Here is a 17,121-nt window from a genome sequence, read left to right as displayed (position 1 = left end):
GGCCATCGTTCATAACAATTACTGGTTTGTGGAGAAGAAGGAGGAACAAGATTCCTTCGATGGTCTCACGACACAAATGAGATCATATTGCGTTTTATACCCGCCCGCAGAATTGTCTTTTCAACTACTTACTAAATAAAAAAAAGTAACAAATAAAAAATTGCCATATATCTACTTAGAAAAAGAATTAGAAATATTGTTCGCTCGATTAATCTAGTCATCACTGTACCCGAATTAAAAATATTGTTCATTGTAGCAGATTATAGATTTGTAAACGTGATTTGTAAGCGTGTATGTAAAGGCTACCCCTTTGTAACCTACTTACAAGCCAACAGTAACAGAAGGGGTGCCGCCGTGACTCATTCGACCTTTGACGCCGACTCCGATTTTAGGAAACTACTACATGTGAAACTGGAGCTAAACTTTTATAGCTTTGCTTCGCTTCGTCTTCTTATACGTATCTACGAGTATTACAGCTCGGCTGGGCAGCGTTTGGGTAACTCCGCGACATCTTTACGTCCAAGATTTCTCAATGCCTGAAGACGAAAGTCTTCAGACAGCGTTTTTGGCAGTGAAGACCGGATCCGAAATTTGGTCGCTGGCCCTTATTAGAAGGCTCAAAGTCAGCAGTGGACTCATAATGATAATGATGATAAGTGATCCTGCTAGAGCGTTTCCACTATGATTCTTTTCGATCTTTGAATATGTCAATGCCAGAAGATCTCAGAGTCTATTCAGGACTATAGCTACATCGAGCGAGTCCGTCAATTTCACACATAATATATCCCTTCTCTCTTTTATATCTCTTATGTCAAAATGAGATATACCAGTATAATTATACCACACGTTATCCAGCAGCATAAGTTATGGCATGTGGCTTTAACCGATGCGTTTCATAGTATAGCATCAAGTGTGAGCCAGACCGAACCCCGCCCTATTAATTTTCATTTCGCATGAAAGGCATTTCGTAACCTTTCCATCAAACAAACGACTTCCAAATTGAGTATGTTAGTTGTACATAATGTATACTTGAAACTTCTACACTGTTAGCTTTGTCGGCTGCGATGGATCATTTAATTAACGGACTCGAGTCCGGTTCAGGCAACTAAAGTTTAATTTTTATTCTTGTCGTAGTCGATATCTCTTGACTACGGTTAGAAAAGCAGAATTTTGAAGTGAAACAATTTTTTTTCTGCTAGATAGGACAGAGTCTGATTATAGTCTAGCGTCTAGCCTGATGTTTCCATCACTCAATAATGAGGTCTATAAGTTTTAGCACGATTGCCAAAAAGCTTTCCTGTTGTTTTGAAGCTGTTAAAAAATCGAACACTGCATAAAATTTCCATACTTACGAGTACTTTAAATGTTGTTCAAATTAGAGAATTATACAAAAACGAATCGTCTTATATTTAAGTATATTAATTACCCAATAATAAGTCTAGTTGACATAATGAACCTAGGCTTATGTACTTACATGTATGTAAGTACTTAATTTATATTTTTATTCTTTAAAGTTAGTCCTTGACTACAATCTTACATAATTGTAAGTGATGATACAATCTGAAATGGAAGCAGGCTAACTTGATAGGAGGATGAAAATCCACAACCCTTCTGGTTTCTACACGACATCGTACGGGAACGCTAAATCGCTTGACGCTATGTCTTTGCCGGACGAGTGGTAACTAGCCACGGCCGAAGCCCATCAGCTAGTGAAAAACAGGACCAACTTTTTAAAAAAAATATATTAAATTCGCAAGCGTATCCTCGTCCACAACTACTAGCTGTAGGCAACTTTTCCTCATTTATTATAAAATACGCAGCGGTAATCTTATATCGAACCACATTGCGGTCAGCCCGTAGATCAGGTGTCCCCGCGCCAGCTTCGTCTTATTGCCACCACGATAGCGCCCACAATCCCGCGCCGAGCTGGCGTGGTGATTTCACCGGCTTCAGGGGTCAGATAACGTTGTGACCTTGGTATGGTTTTATTTCTACATTTTATTATTTTATTGTTGGCCAATATCTGAGTAAAATACGGTAAAAGTAATCAATATTAGTTTCGCAAACTGTTAGTTTACCTAGCCGTTGCGGTAATGTAGGTCTAGATCTAAGACAATCTGCATAAAAGTATTTTTGTTCGTAAAATGTATTAAATTAATTAATCTTAATTGGTCCAGATTTGGCTGGTGGGAGGCTGCGGCCGTAGTTAGGTACCTACCGTAGGTTCGAATCCGGTCCGGGGCATGCACCTCCGACTTTTCAGTTATGTGCATTTTAAGAAATTAAATATCACGTGTCTCAAACAGTGAAGGTAAACATCGCGAGGTAACCTGCATACCTGAGAATTTTCTTAATTCTCTAGGTGTGTGATATCTGCCAATCCGCAATGGCCTAACTCTCATTTTATGGAGACTCGTGCTCAACAGTGAGCCGAATGTGGGTTGTAATGATGATGATGATTTTTAACAATAAGTAAAACGTGAAATGTTTGACGGCGCGTCGGGTCGCACAGACGGACGGGTTTCACTCACGCGCGCTTTCGACTTTCCTACTCTTTACAAATGCGCGCCGCGGCCGCCGGTCCCAGATTCTATTACAGGGCAGAGTTATTCCGAGCGCACCTATGTGTTCGCGGGCAAGGGAAACATTTTCTCTGTATAATATTTGTACTTAACTAACAGACACCACTAACTTCGTCTGCGTTGAATTTTTTTTTTAGTCTACCTGATGGTAAGTGATGATGCAATCTAGATGGAAGCGGGCTGACTTGTTAGGAGGATGAAAATCCACAACCATTTCGGTTTCTACACGACATCGCATCGGAACGCTAAATCGCTTGGCGGTACGTCTTTGACGGTAGGATGATAACGAGCCACGGCCGAAGCCTCCCAAGAGCCAATTATTTTTAAAGGACGGTCTTTCATAAGAAAATTTAGGGAAACTTACACATAGGTCATCGATCACCTATGTACATAGGTAGGTATAGGAAAATATTCCCCTCTCTATACCGTTTAAAGTAATCCTGTATGTTACTCTATCTAGTTGCCATATATATTTTTTTTAAATAAACCGACTTTTACGAGTAATTCCAGAGATTAGTGCGCAAATAAACAAACTACTTTTCTTCAGATTAAAGGTTTTGTTCCAGTGTTCCCTTAATTTATGTTCACAAAAGCCTATTCGGACTTTTCCGGGCTTAAAAGTCGCTTCCCTATTTGCCCCGTGCATTATACCACATTACCGGCAAAGCCTCCATTCGTCTGAGACAATGCTGCGCTATTCATTGAAACGAACTCGTAGCGGACGTGCCTGCGTTGCCAAGTGTTGCCATATATGACACCGGTAGCGGGACGTGGAATAAATACGCTACGTTGTCCAACTAATCAATACAATAACCGAACAGTAATTGATTAACTAATAGTTCTGATAATTTATATAAGTAGTAGCAATAGTATATAACATATTCATCATTAGAAACCCATATTCGGTTCACTGTTAAGCACGAGTCTCTTCTCAGAATGAGGTGTTAGGCGAATAGTTGACCACGCTGGCCCATTGCGGATTGGCAAACTTCGCACCTAGAAAATTAAAAAAAACTCTGGTATGTAGGTTTGTTTTCCTTCATAGAATATATTATTTTTTTCTAAATAAATAAATAACAATAACAATTAAGGATACCTTCCAAAGCTACCACAAACTCTATTTGCTACCACTCTTAAGCTAGTGTAGGTACACAGGATGACGTATTTTCCGCCTTCCTGTAATGAGGTATGTCAGGCTATTGCAAGCTCTCGGTCTATTCTAGCCCTTTAGGCTGCCGGTCCACCAGAGCGGAGCGAGTGAGCATAGCGGAGAAACAAACTGCGGAGCGGAGTTGCGTACTGTGTCTCTCCACCGGAGAGGAGCGAGGCTGCAGAGCTAAGTGAGAAAATAAGCCGAGTTGCAGACGTAATTTTCCGCTCCGCTTACCGGTTTTATATGAATTTTTATACTACTCGCATTTCACTTAAGAGGAGCGGATATTTTGTGCAATCCTATTGGTTATATTTCTCCGTTTGTCGGCTCCGCTGCCTCGCTCCGCTTTGGTGGACTGGCCGCCAACAATACAATTAAACAAAAATCCTGTCACTATTTTATCATGGTACAGTCACTTTATGACGTTTCGAACATCGTGCGTTAAGCTGCGCAATACAAGATTTTAGGTATCCCCCGTTACGCAGTGGCGCGGCGGCAGAGCATCACCTCACGCGTCTTTATTTTTTTATGACCTGCGCGTAGGATCATCCGCACCTTATTTCAGAGACGTCATAAAGATTGAATCCCACTACACATCATCAAACTACTCAGAAAGAAAGCAAAAGAATGAAACTGGCGTGGAATGTACATTGGCTATGGCCAGGGCGCATGATTAGACATTGTGATTATGCATGACGCAATGTTACTCTCGTTAATCGGCGCCACTTACACTAATTGCCCTCAATTGTAATGCTTAGATAAGCAGGCCCTTTGTCCGTGTACCTTCCTATCGTACTGCTACATACATTTTAAACATTTCAGTACAGAGTGATCGAGGATCAATATAAAACACCACACCACAGTATTGTGGTCATCAACAGAGAGGTCCTGCTCGGGTAAATTTAGGTCCACTTTACCGCCAAGTGGTTTATGTTCCGGTACGATGGCCCAAACAGGGCTGTGCTGAGAGATTTTCTCTCTACCACATGATGTACTAGGAATTCATGGAATGGTAAGGTAAAAGATATCACAGTGAATATTCTTCAACCAAAAGCTTTACTTTGGAAATACAATTGGATCGGCTTTCATCATCACACAAGAAGTAAAATTAACTATTTTAATATGTACTTAATGGTTATAAATATTGTAAATAATTATGATATTAAAAGAATAACTGTTGAGTTTATTGCTGGCTCTTCTCAACAGAACCTGCCTTCTAAAAATAGTCAAAATTGATGATGAATGAAAGTGCTTGTAAACAAAGCCAACTTGAAATGAATGAACTTTGATTTGACATATTATTAGCCATCATTTACACAAGAGTATTTTTAATGGACATTAAAAAAGCATTCAAATATAACAAATGCATTCCCAAGTATATGTTCTCAGGACAGCACAAGGCTTTTTTTCGAGCAGTGCTGCATTTTCAATTTTGGGCGTTGGAAATAGACCTTCAATTAAATTAATTGATTATGAAACACGGCTAAAACTCACGTGATATTAGGTCGGAGTATGCCCGACTAGTTACGAACCCATACGGGGCCTTTAGTCATGAGCTGGTTCTTGCATCTTGCACCTTCAATTAAAACTATATTTGAGCATTTTTTTAACGTCCATTAAAAACTTTCGTGTGAATGAGGGCTTAGTCATGCTCAAAAACACATACTTAACAGCCTTAGGCGATGCTAGCTTAAAATTAGCCTAGTTATGAGCAAACACTACACCAACTGGGTCAGGTCAGGTTAATTTGATTAACAAAGATTTTTGCAAACTTTCATTCCCTGTTCCAGTTTGTAGATTTTCTTTTGATTAACATTTATTATTTGACTGATTATGTATTTTCTGTTTGACCTTATATAGCAAGTCTGCAATGGCCAGACCTTGGCCATTTAATAAAAGCTGAAGTTATTCAAACCATAATAGTCCTAGGGCCCAGGAACAAAATATTTATTCACGAACATACTGCTCAAAGCTTGTGTGTGGTATTCACATGGTGAATCAGACACAATTATCAACATAATGGCTTACCACTATTATGTTGATAATTTTGTCTTTGCCTTTTGCTTCCAAGCCATCTTTCAGACTTTGGTGTGTTCAATAAAGAAAACTGTTCAATAAAGATATTTAAAACCAAATGGTAATTATCAGACAATTTTCAGAGGACAAATTTTAATTCTCTACATGCAGGGACAGACATGCTGACATAACTCATAAGGATAGGGTACTGACTGTCTGTAACTTTTAGACATGAATAAATTTATTTTCTTTCTTCTTCAGGGGAATGCATTATTTAGTGGTGTTATGGTGGTGAAACACTTTGGCAAGTTGGTTGTGTTGGCTTTCTGGGCCTCTATTGAGATAATCTAAAAAGAAAAATAAGCTCAACATTTTGTAGTTTGACACTGGAATCAAACCTTCTTAGGAAAGGTCTCTTGATCAGAACCGCATTGAGGCTAAACAATGAGACAGTTAGCATCTTTGCTATATTAGAGAATAATATTATATCATAATTATGTAGTTAATTAAGTTATTATCACATCAAAAATATATTAGAATTTTCTATACTTACTCAATTCATAAAATAAATGTGAAAGTCTTTTTGTCACCTTTTGACTGCATTGATTAAAAAAAATCAATGAATTTTGGTATAGAGATGGTCACTCAAACCATGGGAACTTTTAACCCCGGAAAAAACTATGCTTCCTGAGGGATTATTCAACTCATAGAGTGCAAAACAGAATTTCACAGTACTTTAAAATATGTTTTAAGAAATTAACCCAAAATAGAGTTATATCTAGTTAACATTTCATTTATACATGGACATAGTGATATCACAGGGTAATTTTTTTTAAAATCTTCTCATCTTGCTATAAACGTGACATGTACATAATATAAATAAATTAGCAAACAACAAATATAAATCCAATTTAGATAAACAGCGTTAAAATGAGACGTAATATCAAGTACTTGACTGGAGATGTATAATTTATTTTTACACCTACCTTCAACGCGGGGGGGTAATTTCAACCACGCCTATGCGGAAAATCCATAACACACAATCACAAACATGACACCGAAACACTATTTAGCACAAAATAAAAGCCCAGCTCTTTTCACGATACGGAAAAAAGTTAATTCGATGTAAAATGTATTCGAGTTCCAGGCAAAAGATTTCAAAAGAGTTCGCAGTATGTAACAGGAAATAGAGTGAAAATGCTGTGAAAATAACGAAAAGGTTTGTTGCACTTTTTAAACAGGACGTGGAAAGCAAAACAAGGCGTAAGTATTTCACAATCACAAATCGATGAAAAGGTATTTTTTCGAAACAACACACAAGAGTCGCTAAACGTTCAATTAACTCGACCTTTTTATAAATGGCACACGCACTTTTAGTCACCGAGGACCCTACATAGTGCCTCTGAAAACAATTATTATTGACTTTAATTTGTTGTTATTATTGAAGATCGCAAAGGAAGGCCTGCTGCGTATTCACACGAGTCAACAACCGTTTGACAACTGCTGGCGAACTCACTCATGCAGAGGTTGATTTGACAACTTGTCAGCGGCTTCAATGCACCTTGGACGCGACGCCATTTTAAATAATGTTGCTACAACACTTATGCAATTTCCCCCAAAAACTATTGTATTTTAATATTTTTAAAAATATTTCTTTTGTAAAATGTCATTTATTGTTAATTAATATGGTTAATAATTTGGAATTTTATGATTACAATAAATTGCTGGCTTAATGATTGCAAGCGCCACCTATTGTAGCAGTAGTTTAAGAGCTTCTTGTAGTGTACGTCTTTTGTATGTTTCTTAGACGTTTAAGAAAGCGTATGTAGATGGCGCTAAGTATAAATACTACAGTACTTTAGAAATTCACGGACAGATGGCAGTTTTTGGAATGAGTTACAACTTACATGTAATCATAGATTTACAAGTCGGTACAACGTACAAATACAATGCACGGTTATTTTTTATTACCGAGAGACTTCGTCCTCGTGAAATTTAATTTTTCATATCGGAAATCATGGATTTTTTTGGATAGATCTTTTTTGTTAACTGATTATGAAACACGGCTAAAACTCACGTGATATTAGGTCGGAGTATGCCCGACTAGTTTCGAACCCATACGGGTTGGATCGTGCCGTGTTGCAAAAACCAGCTCATGAATAAGGGTCCCTATGGGTTCGAAACTAGTGGGGCATAGTCCGACCTACTATCACGTGAGTTTTAGCCGTGTTTCATAATCAATTATTATGAATAACACTCACGATAGTTTAAATTCTAAAAAAGATCTTTTATATTGCTGAATAACCTCCTGTATCTTCCAGTGTCTCACTAAAATCTCAATAAAATCAGACAAAACTTTAAAAAAGCCTGTTTGTGTATTAGTATCGTGTAGATAAATGACTAGCTATTGGCACTTGGGAAAATATAGTTAAGTACTTATTTTGAAATCACAGACAGACATCGTAATTTTATTGAAGTAGGTAGGTACTTGGTACCAGTGTTGATTATGGGTACTTTTTAGGTAACAACACAAACAAAAAATAAGCATACAACAATTTTATTATTAGGCAGGTTATAGGTAGGTGGGTATATGACTAGATACTTGTATCACAATAGTAGATATAAATAAAATATAGTAGAACATTGGTGATTGTAGGAACATATAGTGAACCTTTACCCAGTAATATTAATAAATAGTAAGGTGGGCACATATTTTAGGGTGACCCTGGATATATATTTATTACTAGCTGACGCCGCGCGGTTTCATCCGCGTGGTCCCCGTTCCCGTAGGAATACTGGGATATTATATAGCCTATAGCCTTCCTCGATAAATGGGCTATCTAACACTGAAAGAATTTTTCAAATCGGACCAGTAGTACCTGAGATAAGCGCGTTCAATCAAATAAACAAACTCTTCAGCTTTATAATATTTAGAAATAGAAATCATCTAAATAATAAATAATTTAGATGATCTCTAATGCCATGAGCTTTGAATATTTAGTGTTCTCTTCAACTCCTGGGAATCGGAAGCCGCGTTGAGCCAGCTCCTCATATGAGATCTGGAACAGGTCGTGGAAGCCCGCCTTCTTGGCCACCGCCTGGGACGCCGCCGCCGTGAACACGGTGGCCGTCACTTTGATGCCAAGAGCTTTGCACAGCGGTATCCTAAAAAAATATATGGGTCAGTTTGGATCATCATTATTTTCAACCACTACAAGGCCAGGCCTCCCTCCTTATTGGAGAAAGAATATGGGGCTTAGACCATCCAAATAGGCGCCTAAATTTCCGCATCGTACGAATCGGACGCATCGCATCAAACGGATTTTTAATTTTACGGTATAATATATAAAATCTGTTCGATGCGATCCGTACGATGCCGATCTATGGACGCACTTGTATGACTTTCTATACAAAAAATACTACAAGACGTTTGATACGACGCGTCCGATACATATACGATGCGGATCTGTGGACCGCCATTAACCACCACAATCAGATGTTAATGATAATGGTTCGAAATTCGAATCCTAACTCGGGACAACTTATGATTTTATATTTTTCTGATTGGCACAGATCTGATGGTAGGCTTCGGCCGTGGTTACTTACCACACTTCAGGCAAAGACATACAGGCAAACGATTTAGCGTTCCCGTATGATGCCGCATAGAAACCTTCAGAGATGATACCTACCTCTTCCAAGTCTGGTCGCTACCATCTTAGTTTCAGTGTGTACCTTGGATGGAAATGGTTGTAGACAATAATACATTTTTTTTTACTAAATGAAAATGATTATAATATTAAGAAAATGATACAAAAGTAGAGTATATTATTTCAAATCAAAGATCAAAATTTTATAAAAGCTATTTACTAAACTGCTAAAGCTTTGCCGCACTTGAAAATTTCCATTTAAATTAGATTTCCATGCAATTCCGGAGCTCTAAAATTTATTTTTATCAGTTTTATCGAGTTTACGTCTCTGTTTGCAATCGACTTTAACGGCTTTCTTGTCTGGCACCGCATTTCTTGTTATGTGATATATAGGTTGTGCCAATCCGTAGTCGAGTTCACCGTAATACAAGTGTTTGTTTCTATCAGCTGGATTCGGATAATAAGCGGCGTGAAGTACATCGTCAACCTCGTACAATTTGACATCGATTGTGTGTTGAAACAGCGCTCCACTTAGCAACATTCTCTGTATAACAACACAACTTGCATGTGTTATTGTGTTCCCCCATATATTCAAGAAACGCATGAAGTAATATTTCTTCAGCGTATTCAAAAGATCTAGTATACCATCATCGGTTATTTTATTATAACTAACATCTAATGCACGAACTTTTGAATATGGCAATCCAAAACTTAACGCTCTCGCTCCTGTATCCTTAATGCCATTACCAGCGATGTTCAAGGAAATCAAAGGCGGCTTTTCAGACAAATATTTACCAAGTAACTCGGCTCCGTATTCACCAATTCTGTTGAAACCTAAATCGAGATATAACAACGTATCGTTTCTACGAAGACCTCTAGCAAAATACTCTACATCGTGTCCGATGAATTGGTTCTTTTGCAAATGTAATTCGATTATTGTTGCGTTCCTTTCGAGGAGATATTCTATGTGGTAAGCTAACCATTTAGTTTCGTACGCGTAGCGGTTAAATAAAGGCACTATTCGACTAAAATCCAGTACTTTCAAAGTGTTATTGCCACCATGGTCGTAACGTAACGCAGTAATTATATGGGCTACACCTGTTAACGTCAGATTCGTCTCTGCTATATCACAATATTGTAGAGTAGCGTTCTTTTTAAGAAAATCCGCAAAATATTCAGCACCCTTCACACCAAAATCGTTACCATTCAATCTCAAATATTTCAGCTTTACCAGCTGTGCATATTTAGCTAAATTCAATATCGACAGTTCTGTTATATTATTATTCATTATGTTCAAGTTTATCAGACTCGAGCGAGATTTTACAAGAATCCTTTTTAGCAGTTTAAAGAATCCTGCATCCGTAATACTGTTGTAACTTAGATCGAGTCTAGTGATTCTACGCGGTTCTTCTTTTATATACAAACAAATGGCTCTAATATCTGCATCTACAATACGCCGTTTGTATCTATCGAAAATATCTTTACCCTTCAAGACCAAATAGCCAGTTCCATCTGAATTCCTTTCCGTGAACAGACTCAAACGGATTTTGTTCAATTCTGTAGTTTTTAATGGCTTAGGATTGCCGGTGATTTGTTTAAGGATTGCAACTGTATTGCAAATGCATTTCCTTTTGCGTGGGGATTTCATTTTTAAATAAAATAGTTATTTATCGAATCTGTCGCTTTTCTTTTATAATTTTTGTAAATATTTAAAAAACCATAGAATTATAATGTAAATCTATGTAAAAAACAATGTTTCTTTTTCTTTTTGCAAGTGCAAACTGTTGTTGTTTGTATTTGGTGCGTTTCTTTGTCATTTCAGTGTCATGTCATTATGTGTACTACTATAGTTTTCACTTTTCTCTAGTTTAACTATGGTTAAGATATTCCATTTTCGGAAAACGATTTGGTTTTGGCTGTAGCGGTAAGGTTTACCTACCTACAGAAGGCCTTTTACAAACTGAAGAAAAGCAGAATATTGTAATAATACAAATCAAATAGGGTACATAAGTATCGTACCTTTGTTATTTGTTAATCACCTCGCTAGTTAACTTGCCTATTTTAACTCATAAAATTCTCATCAAGAAGATTCCCCGAGTGAGAATTTGTGAAAGTTGTAGAATAATGAGGTTATATTGCGGAATTCCTTGCGGCCCTTGCGTTCCTCGTCGTCCCCAATAATTTGATCCCGATCGTAATTTACCTACCCACATTGTTGGAATTCCTATACTTATAAATGTACTAAATCCTTCTGTATAACTAAACCTGTGAGGTGAAAATATTCAAGTTGTATCTTCAGATGTTAATTGTATCTACATTAATTGTATAACAATTTCTGCAAGTTCTTTACCTATTTTAAATATAGTCTCTGATAATGTAGCTTTCTATTAGTGAAAGATTTTTTTTAAAACGGTCCAAAAGTTACAAACAGAAATTCAAATATACTAGTATGGATAAAGTACCTTCCAAGTACCATCATTTTACAAATCTCACGCACTGTCTAAGTATCTGGAAATATAATTATGATCTGGAACAAAGGAACGCCTAGGATCGTGGAACGTCAAGAATTTTTCAATAACGCACCTATTGCTCCGTGAATTCTATTGATGGGAATTTCTCATTTTATATGAATTCCAAGTCAGTGTCACAATGATTCTCGCCCTCATTGTCACAGCCCTCCACTGTGGTGCTACCACCAGCTCGCATGCTGTGAGGTAACACTGCACCTAATACGGTCTGCAAGTCTCAAAGAGTCTCACCGTGCCCGCAGGATCTCGCCTCCGATGCCGCAGCCTCTCCACGGTGGTGCTACCACCAGCCCGTACGCTGTGAGGTAGCGTTGGACGCCGAAACGCGCGAATATGTCAACGCTCTTCCCCACCAGCTCCACTGCACCGAACAGCTTCGCCCAGATCCTGTTCTCCGTCTGTCAAAGAAGATAGAAAGCTATGTAATCTAGTAAATACTGTAGAATCCGCTTAAGACTATCACACTTAAAACGTATTTCTCGTTTAATACGTCATTTTACGCCAGTCCCTACAACTTGAGACATGTTTTCATACATTTCCTAATACGATACGTCATCCCGTTTAATAAGCCTACATGACACACGCGTGTAATTCCTAATGCGAAAAATAAATCACAACATATAGATCAGGACATCATAAAGCTCCAAGGTTAAACAAGGTTGCAAGACAAGACTAATACATGATATCTTAAAGAACTGAAAGACCCTAACAGCAAACGACCCTTGACATGATGTGATTCTAAACTGAAAATTTTGAAGACGCACTGCAAAAGTAAAATTTAATTGAAAACTTCGTAATTTCTAATGCATCAAAATCTTTTTGTCATACCAGAATAAGTGATTACTTTAAGTAGCATAATTTGGTAGTCTTTACACCAAATACAGTAATTTTTATAACTATGTACAATAGTCGTTATATTTTTCACTATCGCCCACCCATATCCCGTATAGTACGCTTTCCCGTCTAAGACGCGTTTTTAGTTGGGTCCCTGCGAAATCGTAATAAACGGGTTCTACTGTATTAACCTTAAACTCTTCTTCTTCATCACTTCTAGAGCAGACGGTGAGAACATTAACGCCAACAATCTCCTTCGGCTCGTCGACGTCCTCCACACACACCAGGGACAGCTGGTCTTTGATGGTGTTCCTCCACAGCTTCTCGAGCTCGGCCACAGCTCCCGGGTGCTTGTTGATTTCTGAAAAATGTTGCTACAGTTCGTTTCATGAAGGATGGTGCGGGTGAGTTTGTTTCACTCTTGAAAATTTCCCGCGATTCACGATAATAGTACGTATTATGAACCTCATACAGGCGATTGTCACCGTACCTAAGCTATTTGATAAAACACTTTAGCTTGGAACTGACGGATCACAAGGTTTCGACCTCTATTAGAGTTAGAGGTGTTGGAACTTCAGAGCGTTTAGAAGTTTGTATTAACTTTAAACTACCACGTATGTCCAGTTTGTGTGTGGCTTCGGATTACGAGGTTCTGGGTTTGGGCTATGAGACACTAAACTTTTCTTTCATTTTGAGACTCGTGCTCTACAGTGAACCGAATATGGGTTGTTGATGATGATGATGAAGCTAACCAGCATTCGATGTGTTTAAGATTGGACCTTAGACCTGCTCCAATACTCTCTCCTAAGGAGCGACAATGATTTTTTTTTAATTCTTTACAAGTTATACTTGACTACAATCTCACCTGATGGTAAGTGATGATGCAATATAAGATGGAAGCGGGCTAACTTGTTATGAGGAGGATGAAAATCCACATCCGCTTCGATTTCTACACAACATCGTACCGGAAAGCTAAATCGCTTGACGGTACGCCATTGCCGGTAGGGTGGTAACTAGCCACGGTTGAATCCTCCCACCAGCCAGACCTGGATCAATCAAGAAAACCTCAATCGAACCCAGGTTCCCCGAAATTTACCGCGCATACCATGCGCCACGGAAGCTGTCAATGATGAATGAATGATGATGACGACCTATATACTTGCACGGCGGCTCGTCAGCAGTGAAGTGCTGGAGCAGCAGCCGCACCGCTGGCTCCACCTGCTGCTGGGTGAGGTCCTGCACCCTCAGCGTGACGCCGCGGGCGGTGAAGCGGTGCCAGACTGTGGGCACTGGCAGCGACGAAGGGCGGCTGTACACCATCTACACAATTATTAGTTTAGAAGTGATAACTTAGGGAGTGTAAACCGCTTCGTAACGCGTTACGGCGCCATTCTCAGTGGCGTAGCGTGCCTTAGAGGGGCCATGTATGAAAATAAAGTGGGGGGGGGGGCCTCAATAGACGAGCAATAAGTAATCCCAAAAAATCTATTTAGTTTTCTCTACCATGACTCTTTTACCACAAAGTGTTGCTATTTTTATTCTTGCCATTTCCGAAGTTTTTTGCTTTCACACATAATGGGCCCCTGTAGTCTAGGGGGCCCCGTGTCATTGATACGGCTGATACGGCGATAGCTACCCCCCTGTCTTCTCTTTCTGCCACAAATACGGATGTCACACTGTCACAAAAAAGCAAGTATTGTTTGAACTGTCATGTGCACTTGTTTACCTTGCCTTAAAGCCTTAGCACATATTAATCGGGTTTGAATATTTATGAAGAATTTTCATTAAAGTCTGCTTAAAGGCAGCGCTTTTCCTTAAATTTTCCTTACTTTTGAACCATAATAGATGATAAAAGAAATTAATCTGGTTTATATTCTAATATTATCACGAAACTCCATCGAATTATCACTAATGTCAGCAGTAAGCGACTCACCGTTGGTGTGCGAGGTGTGTGAGGTGAGGGGTTGATAAAATTCGCAAACTGCCGTCGATGTGGCTCCAACACTCCGACTGAGCTGAATTGAGAGCTAGGGGGTGGGATTGAGTTGAGGGCACACTCGGTGATGTAAAAAAACATGAAGAAAAATATATTTTTCAAGATTTTATTTTACGACTTTATTTACATTTTTAGTGTTCTTACTCATGGTTTTTACAGCTTTCTAGTAGTAATAGTGTCTGCACTAAACCGCGGCACTTTAATCATTCGACTTGTTATAGGAAAATGTTTTTTTTTTCTATAATTTAATTGTTTATTTCTTTTTAATTTTAACAATGATTTATATAGAGACGCCTAATATGTCGGGACTATTGAAACCTAAGGACAGGCTTGTGTTCATCTTCCAAATATTAGGCCTAAAGCCATTTTAATCCAAACAAATTGGCTAATATAAAATAAACTCCATATATATTTCTTTTCTTTATGGCTATCGCTCTTAGTCCTTTAGTTTGCTTTTGCCACCTTGACCTCAGCTGTCTGTAAATTAATTTGGCATCCTGAATCCGCGATATGGGTTCAGACGTGTACTATATAAGTGCTTTGTGTTCTGTGGGTTCAGATAATCTTGTTAAAAGTAGTAAAATAAAACTTAATTTTTATCTAATATCTTACACGAGTACCTAGTAGTTCTTTTCTAGTCATGAAAACATACAGACGAATTGAGAACCTCCTCCTTTTTTTTGAAGTCGGTTAAACATAAAACGTTTTTAATTTTGTTTATTGTGTTGGGCTCGGTGTGTCCACAACTTAAAATGATACTGTCATAAGCTAATCTGCCGCTAAACGGAATTTGCTCCCAATTCAATGTTTGCGGCGCGTCAGCAAGTCGTGAGGCTGTCGTGTCGTACTCGTAGGATCATTTAAAGACATTTTTACAATGACAAACGAACGTCGTCGCCGTCATTTTGCGGCTTATTATTTGTAATAATCGTTATCGACCAACGAATAACGTCTTCTTAAAGTTACGGAGGCAACAAACCTTTAACGGTAATTTTTAATAAGGTCATTATTTTAACCTTTTTTCGTCGCTGGGAAATGCTTGTACGCATCCTGCTCGGAGACTGCACAGACAGAACTGCGCAGTCTACGACCGGGTATGAGGGACTCGCAGACAGGCCAGAATAATCATTACCACCCCACAGAATAAATAATGATCCAGAATGAGACTTTACAAGCAGCGTGGTGAAGCCGGTAAAACACATTAAAAAAACCTCCCCTTCCTGGCCTCCCTTATAGGAGCAGAGATATTGAGCTTAGAATAACGTCACGTTGCCTTTGAAACTTTTTTTTTATTTTTTTATAAGCAAGCGCATAACTGCAATCACGCCTGATGGTAAACGATGATGCAGCCTATGGTGGAATGCACTTGCCTAGAAGATGCCTATTCACTCTTGACTTGAAGATACCCATATTGTAGGTGGTGGGGAAAACGGAAGCTGGGAGAGCATTCCACATCTTTGCAATGCGTATAAGGAAACAGACAGCTACTACTTAGATTAAATACTAAGCCGGAAAATGTGAGAAAGTAATGGAAACATAGTGGCGGAAAAGCTATCAAACCAGCAAGGTGTCAGACTGAAGCTGTGCGCATCTGTGCCAGTAGTGTGGTGCAGGTGATCACAGATCACTTGACCACAAAGTGCGTTGTTTTCAGGTGCATGTAAGTAGGGTGAAGGTGCGTATTATCGGCCATGTAGTGCATTCTTATACGTACTATCTAGTGCTTCTAGTTGACGAAACGAGCAGATAGCCCACCGAATTTTAAAAGAACACCGACGAGTATAACAGAACAGAACTGCAGCACATGCTTGTCTTATAGCTTCCTATGTGCTAGATACCGTCATTTTGAAGCAAAATGACGGTATCCTGTATCTGTAATTTCACTGACAGCATACCCTTTAGACTGAAACGTAGTGGCGCTGCGGGCGGCAGGACTAAGTGTGAACATAGTTCTCCTCCTCAAGAACCTCACTACTGAAAAAGTATATTATTGCATTTCCTAGCTATTTAAATTATGTTTGTAAAGATTCTACACTCGTAAATGTATTAAGTGTCATGATTATGTATAAATGATTTACATAATCCGGACAATACTTATCATATTTTAAATTTCAGTAAATAAAATGAAGTTTCAGAGCTAAACCAAATTTTCCTTAATTTAAACTTGCTGTATACTTACGTCATAATTATATCTTCCGTTCGTGCATTGTGCCTCAAATTGCCTTCCATATTTCAAGTAACTGGTTGGTAATTCACCCTTTTACCCTGCCTTTCAGTTTTCATTCGTACTTCGTATTTGGCAGGGCGCCATCTTGGCGGCTCTCCAGGCATGGCTTCCCCGACGCGCCACAGTTCTTCCCAATCT

At 38.6% G+C, this 17,121-nt stretch overlaps 2 protein-coding genes across 2 annotated transcripts in view; both read right to left on the bottom strand.

Annotated features, from left to right (window-relative positions):
* The window catches only part of LOC112055764 (GTPase-activating protein CdGAPr), an 89,394-nt gene extending 82,129 nt beyond the window's left edge, over positions 1–7,265 (bottom strand). The window contains exon 1 of the mRNA XM_052883168.1: positions 6,738–7,265. The gene's annotated coding sequence lies outside the window, so the exon portion shown is untranslated. The remainder of the gene's footprint in view (positions 1–6,737) is intronic.
* A 1,323-nt stretch (positions 7,266–8,588) lies between these two features.
* LOC112051141 (arylalkylamine N-acetyltransferase 1-like) lies at positions 8,589–17,069 on the bottom strand. The gene is made up of 5 exons (XM_052883122.1): positions 16,936–17,069; positions 13,912–14,080; positions 12,952–13,121; positions 12,158–12,324; positions 8,589–8,916 (listed from the first exon to the last, which is right to left on the bottom strand). The coding sequence occupies exons 2-5, from the start codon at positions 14,078–14,080 to the stop codon at positions 8,715–8,717; spliced, it is 708 nt and encodes a 235-aa protein (XP_052739082.1). The 5' UTR covers positions 16,936–17,069; the 3' UTR covers positions 8,589–8,714.
* Between the last annotated feature and the right edge of the window lie 52 nt (positions 17,070–17,121).

This window comes from Bicyclus anynana, chromosome 8 (assembly GCF_947172395.1).
Source record: "Bicyclus anynana chromosome 8, ilBicAnyn1.1, whole genome shotgun sequence".
NCBI lineage: Eukaryota > Metazoa > Arthropoda > Insecta > Lepidoptera > Nymphalidae > Bicyclus > Bicyclus anynana.
Note: the sequence above shows the minus strand (reverse complement) of the source record. Positions and strands in the feature narration are given on the sequence as shown.

What these genes read in the sequence shown, in the direction of transcription:
- LOC112051141 (XM_052883122.1), bottom strand. Translation starts at nt 14,080, where the DNA reads ATGGTGTACAGCCGCCCTTCGTCGCTGCCAGTGCCCACAGTCTGGCAC. An exon ending in GCCGCCGTGCAAGTATATAG is followed by an intron (nt 13,122 to 13,911) that starts GTCGTCATCATC and finishes AACATTTTTCAG; the next exon opens with AAATCAACAAGCACCCGGGA. An exon ending in ATGAAGAAGAAGAGTTTAAG is followed by an intron (nt 12,325 to 12,951) that starts GTTAATACAGTA and finishes CTTCTTTGACAG; the next exon opens with ACGGAGAACAGGATCTGGGC.